The sequence below is a fragment of the Gekko japonicus genome, unplaced genomic scaffold (genome assembly GCF_001447785.1).
Source record: "Gekko japonicus isolate JY-2015 unplaced genomic scaffold, Gekko_japonicus_V1.1 scaffold5915, whole genome shotgun sequence".
NCBI classification, from domain to species: Eukaryota; Metazoa; Chordata; class Lepidosauria; order Squamata; family Gekkonidae; genus Gekko; species Gekko japonicus.
The window spans coordinates 11,120-17,110 of NW_015168225.1; the positions used below are offsets into that span (position 1 = coordinate 11,120).

A 5,991-nucleotide genomic window follows, 5' to 3' on the forward strand; every position below is an offset into this window, starting at 1 on the left:
GAGTGGGGGGAGGGATTGCTTGCATGGGGAATGCTTGGCCATGCAGCCAGCCTGAAGAATTCTTTCGCCTGAGTTTTCTCAGCCAAGATGTGATTCTCATAGCCTTCCAGCAAAAAGCCACTGTGTAAACCAAGCCTGGCTTCATAGGGCACTGCTTGTGGAGGTTCAGAGGTTGTTTTGGGGTGTTTCTCTCTTGGGAAAGACCACCCCAGATTCAGTGCTGAGAATGCTGGCAACAATTATGCAATCGGAAACACAGACTTTTTAAAGGAACACATTCATGAAAACTGAAGCTGGAAACTATGCATGTTGTCCTTATCACTCAATACGGTGGCCATACATATAGAGAGCACTGAACACGGTACAATCTTCTGTAGAGGTGTGCATTCTGATAACCTGGAGCTGCAAATATACATGAAAATCACTATGTGGGGTCATTATCATAATATTCTGGAAAGGTTACAAAAAATTGGGATTCTTAGGCATTATGAGAAACAGCCCCCTGAAAAATCGATGTCGTGCTTCGTGTTCAGGTCTTTCTCATCATAGAAAGTGCCTTGTTTTTCTTTGACTCTACTAATTTCCCAGGCAGTAGCTGTGGCAGTGAGGCTCTCAGGAGGCATAAACCAAGTACAAAAGCTGACACAGCTGTGAATCTAGCTAGCTTCTTCTCTTTTCCCTCCCTATTTTGTGGGGGTGCAGCCCTTTGTCCTCCCAATCCATAGCTCTTTCAGTAGAATGGCTGGGGGCACCTTGTACAGGTGCCTATAGAATTGGACTTCTTGGTCCAATTCCCATGAAACTAGGTGCGTTTTTAGTGGAACTAGGTCCCCTGAAATATTGGTCAAATTGTCTTGAAAAAGAGTCAGTCCAGCACACCCCCAAAAGTAACCTCTAGGGAATAATGAAACCTAAATAAAAATCCAAATCAGTATCCTGATTCCTGGGGTACCTGAATAGCATCATTTAAATATCTAATAGCCACTCTCTGTTTTCCATGTGGATACTTATTTCCACCAACAGAGTTCTCACTCTCCCCCAACTGCTTTTTCTACATACTCAGGAGACTTCCTGGGAATGCAGAAAAATCCAAAAAAGTTTTTTTTAAAAGAAAAAAACCTTCAGGGATGGTTGAATTCTCCCCAAATACCTTTTGAAATGACCTCTGCTGGGGTATACCTCAGGCATCAATGGTGAGAGATTTGGATGTTTTTTGGGGGGAGAAGGGCTTCTGGCCCTGACAATAAAGGGGAGGGAGCAGGACCCTTTCTAGGCCTATTTTGGCCTTTGAGGAAGGAAGCCTTGAGGTCACAACTGACAAGGGTTGCCAGTGCCATGCTGGGGAATTCCTAGAGATTTTGTGGTGGAGTTTAAGGAGGGCTGGGTTTGGGGAAGGGAGAGGCCTCAGCTAGATTTAATACTGGCTTCAGTGGGAAGGAAACAGTTTCGAGATTTAATGCCATAGAGTCCATCCTCCAAAGCAGCCATTTTCTCCAAGGAGACAGATCTCTGCTGTCTGGAGTTCAGTTGTAATTCTGAAGGGTCTCCAGGTTCCGTTGGAGGCTGGCAACCCTAGGCCTGGCAGCAGTCTAGGGTTGCTAGGTCCCCCCTGATTTGCATGACTTAATTAGACTAGCTGCTTACTACTGTTCATCATTATGAAAGCCAGTATGATGTAACAGTTAGAGCCAGGTTCATATCCCCATCTTGTGGTGGAAGCTGACTGGGTAATTTTGAACCAATCACATACTTTCAGCCTAAGCAGCCTCATAGGGCCAACCCCCCTTAGCTTCTGAGACCTGAGGATATCCGGCTAGCCTCAGCTATCCAGGTTAGAGTGATCGGCAAGGTAGAAATGGCAAGATCGTTATGTCTGAAAATGGTTATTCCAAGGCTTACTGTACATACACAGTCCTGTACATACTTTCAAGAAAGTCACCTTATCTCAGAGAAAAAAGAAACCTTGTTTCTCAGTTAAAATAGAATTATGCCAAACATGCGTGTATTCTTAACCTCAGTATTACTGTTATTGATTCATTGAATTGATTTGTTTTCTACTCCCACAGGTCATGTTAATAAGAACATAAGAACTTAAGAGAAGCCAATGTTGGATCAGGTCAATGACCCATCCAGTCCAACACTCTGTCATCCAGTGGTCAAAAATACCAGGCTTGTTAAATTAAATGTTAAATGAATGAATATTAAATTCATTCTTCACCTCTCCATGGAAAATCAAAGTATAGTAACAGAGTTTATATTAGTGGGATTCTCCAAGGATCCACAGATGCAGATTTTTCTGTTCCTGATTTTTCTCCTAATATATGCCATGACACTGTTAGGAAACATGGCAATCATGCTGGTGATCAGGGTGGAGGCTAGCCTTCACACCCCTATGTTCTTCTTTCTTAGTCATCTAGCCTTTGCGGATATTTGCTACTCCTCTGTGACTCTCCCAAAGATGTTGAAAAATTTCACAGCAAAGCAGAAAACCATTTCCCGGGAAGGATGCATTGCACAGATCTTCTTCCACTTCCAGGCTGGTTGTGCTGAAGTTGCTCTGCTTTCAGTGATGGCCTATGACCGATATGTTGCTATATGTGCTCCTCTGAATTATTCAAGAATCATGATGCAGCAAACATGTAGACAGCTAGTGGGGGGAGCCTGGACAGCAGGTACTTTAATGGCTATGACCAACTCATTGCCATTAGCAGAGCTGTGCTTCTGTAGAGAGAACACCATCCACCACTACATCTGTGAAATTCCATCCCTCTTGCTCTTGTCCTGCAGTGAAACATACACTAATTATATGTTGACATGTATCACTAGTATTATATATGGCTTAATGGCTCTTTCCCCCCTAAGCATCTCTTATAGTTACATCATCTCCACAATCTTGAGCTCTCACCCAGCAAAGAGCAGGAGCAAAGCCTTCTCCACCTGCAGCTCCCACATCATTGTGGTCAGTTTGTTTTATATTACAGCTTTTTTCCGGTACTTCATGCCAAGTTCTAAATCCTCCATAGTCCTGGAAACAGTGGTTTCAATCCAATATAGCATTTTAACTCCCTTGCTCAACCCCATCATATACAGCTTGAAAAATCAAGAAATTAAAACTGCTCTGGGAAAACAAATTAGAAAACATAGGTAATGCTTTACCTCAATTTACAGTTTTAGTAAAGTGAGCAAAATTCAAGTCCAGTAGCACCTTAAAGATGAAGTAGATGAACAAAGTAGGTTTTGACTCATAAATGAAGATATCTTGGAAAAAATTAATTCAAATTTGTTCTACTTAAATTATTTTTGTGGTACTTTTTAGAAGCTATCTCAATCCCCATTTCATGCCTGTAAATGTGCTACTACATGACATGTAAGGGTAATTAGCAGTGTACATGGCTTTGGTGTAGTGGTTAGAGTCTCTCATTCAAATCCCTATCTGCCATAAAACTTGGTGAGTGTCCATGAACCAAATTCAGTCATCAAACCCACTGCACATGGTCAGTAGGGTCTAAAGCTGAATGAATCAGCTACCTAGAGAGGTGATGAGCTGGCAGTCTTTAAGCAGCAGCTGGACAAACACTTATAAGGGATACTCTAGGCTGATCCTACACTGAGCAGGGGGTTAGACTAGAGGGCCTGTATGGCCCCTTCCAACTCTGTAATTCTATAAATTTTATCCACAGTCTTCTACATCTCATTTCCTTTTCTGAAACTTATGATATTAGTAAAGTGGTAAAAGTGATGCATGGAACTTCATTTATAGACTGAACACTTTAGCAATAGCCTTTTATGTCTGTGTTGTGCTGAAACTGCCTACTTTCTAAATTTCAGTTTCACATCGTAATGCAAAAAAGGAAATTATACAAGGCACAATTTCAAACACAACCAATTCAGTTTTATGTTTCCATCCTTCTTCCCATATTTGCCTTTCCTCCATTTTAATTCTCATTTTATGTTTCCATTCTTCTTCCAATATTTGCCTTTCTCTCTCCTCCATTTTAATTCTCACTTTTTCCAACGTTTTGTCAGCGTCAAGGGAAGTCTAATTTGCCTAGTAAAATCACTATGAATTCTCTGAAGGGAAGAATTTCTAAATACCACCAAAGGAACTACAGCTCTAATAATACAAAATAGAGGCTACCTCACAGTATTGTGCCTAATCTCAAGGGGGTTAGAGTGAAAATAAAATGGAGGAAGATAGAACCCCGTGTGTTCCCTAAACTCCTTGGAGGAAGAACAGTGTGGGGGGGGGGGACCGGGACCACAGACATAGATCATTCCATAATAATGGGGGGAAATGGATTGGATTAAGCCAGCTTTTTCAGTATTTGTCAAATTTTCCTACTGATTACAGCCTCTGTCTCACATGCCTTTGCCACGAAGGCCCCATAATCCTCAAAGTAGTATTTTTGATTGGTGAAAAGAAACATCCTTCATCATCACCAGAAAAAGCTGACTGGATCCAACCCAAAAACTGTAGTCGTTGGAAACATATCTGAAACAGTTTGTAAAACACTGTTGATTAATTCGATGAATGAACATTCTAATGAACAAAACAAAGTAGATGAACAAAGTAGGCTTTGACGCATAAAAGACGATATTTTTGAAAAATTGATTCAAACGTTGTTCTACATCAATTAAAAAAACAAACAAACATGGCTACTCTTCCCTGCTTACTGAAGATTATTGTTAGTTAATCTGAAATGTAGCTGCATCAGATTTACCACTTTACTAATATGTTCCAGAAAAGGAAATCAGATGTAGATGACTGTGGATGAAATTTCCAATCATAGAATCTGATGCATGAAACTTCATTTATAGACTGAACGCTTAAGAAATAGCCTTTTATGAACCGTTTGTGTTGTGCAGTTACTCCCTGCTTTCTGAATTTCAGTTTCCCATCTTAATGCAAAGAAAAAAAATTATACAAGGCACGATTTGAAACACAACAAATACAGCTTTGTGCTTCCATTCCTCTTCCATTCTTTGCCTTTCTCCTCCATTTTCATTCTCACTTTCTCCAACTTTTTGTCCGCATCAAGGGGAGTCTAATTTGCCTAGCAAAATCACTATGAACTCTCTGAATTGAAGAAATTCTAAACACAACCAATGGAATGAACTACAGTTATTATAATAAAAAATAGAGGCTACCTCACACTATTGTGCCTAATCTCAAGGGGGTTACAGTGAAAATAGAGTGGAGGAAGGCAAAACCCCATGTGTTCCCTAAGCTCCTCAGAGGAAGAACAGGGGGGGGGACAGACCATTCCATCATAATGGAGGGAAATGGGTTGGATCAAGCCAGCTTTTTCACAAAATGTTGTCAAACCTTCCTACTGATTACAGCCTCTTTCTCACATACCTTTGGCACGTAAGCCCCATAACCATGTTTTCCCTAAACTCCTTGGAGGAAGAACAGTGGGAGGGGGGGCCGGGACCACAGACATAGACCATTCCATAATAATGGGGGGAAATGGATTGGATTTATCCAGCTTCTTCAGTAAATGTCAAATTTTCCTACTGATTACAGCCTCTGTCTCACATGCCTTTGCCACGAAGGCCCCATAATCCTCAAAGTACTATTTTTGGTTGGTGAAAAGGGACACCTTCATCATCAGCAGAAAAAGCTGACTGGATCCAACCCAAGAACTGTAGTCGTTGGAAACATATCTGAAACAGCTTGATCTCTCACCCGCAATGTGTAAAACATTGTTGATTAATTCGATGAATGAACATTCTACCTTCAGGTCACAGGTGATAGGTCTCAGATGCATGTGAAGTCTGGCAAAGACAATTGGGAATTTAGCTTGTGAGAGTGACACTGGAATGCAACAATTACTCAGTGGCCATATGAAGCAGGAGTACTGTTCACACTGCCTGCACTAGGAATCTCTTTGTTGTCCAATTTGCTATTCTTGTTACTTGCAACTAAGCAGGTGCTGGAAAGACAGCTTGTACCTCAAATTACAAGCAAACAGACCCTTTCAGCAGGGA

General features: G+C 41.2%; 1 protein-coding gene across 1 annotated transcript; it reads left to right on the top strand.

Annotated features, from left to right (window-relative positions):
- Nucleotides 1-2,224: 2,224 nt before the first annotated feature.
- LOC107113680 (olfactory receptor 8S1-like) lies at nucleotides 2,225-3,148 on the top strand. The gene has a single exon (XM_015415033.1). The coding sequence runs from the start codon at nucleotides 2,225-2,227 to the stop codon at nucleotides 3,146-3,148; it is 924 nt and encodes a 307-aa protein (XP_015270519.1).
- Nucleotides 3,149-5,991: the final 2,843 nt, after the last annotated feature.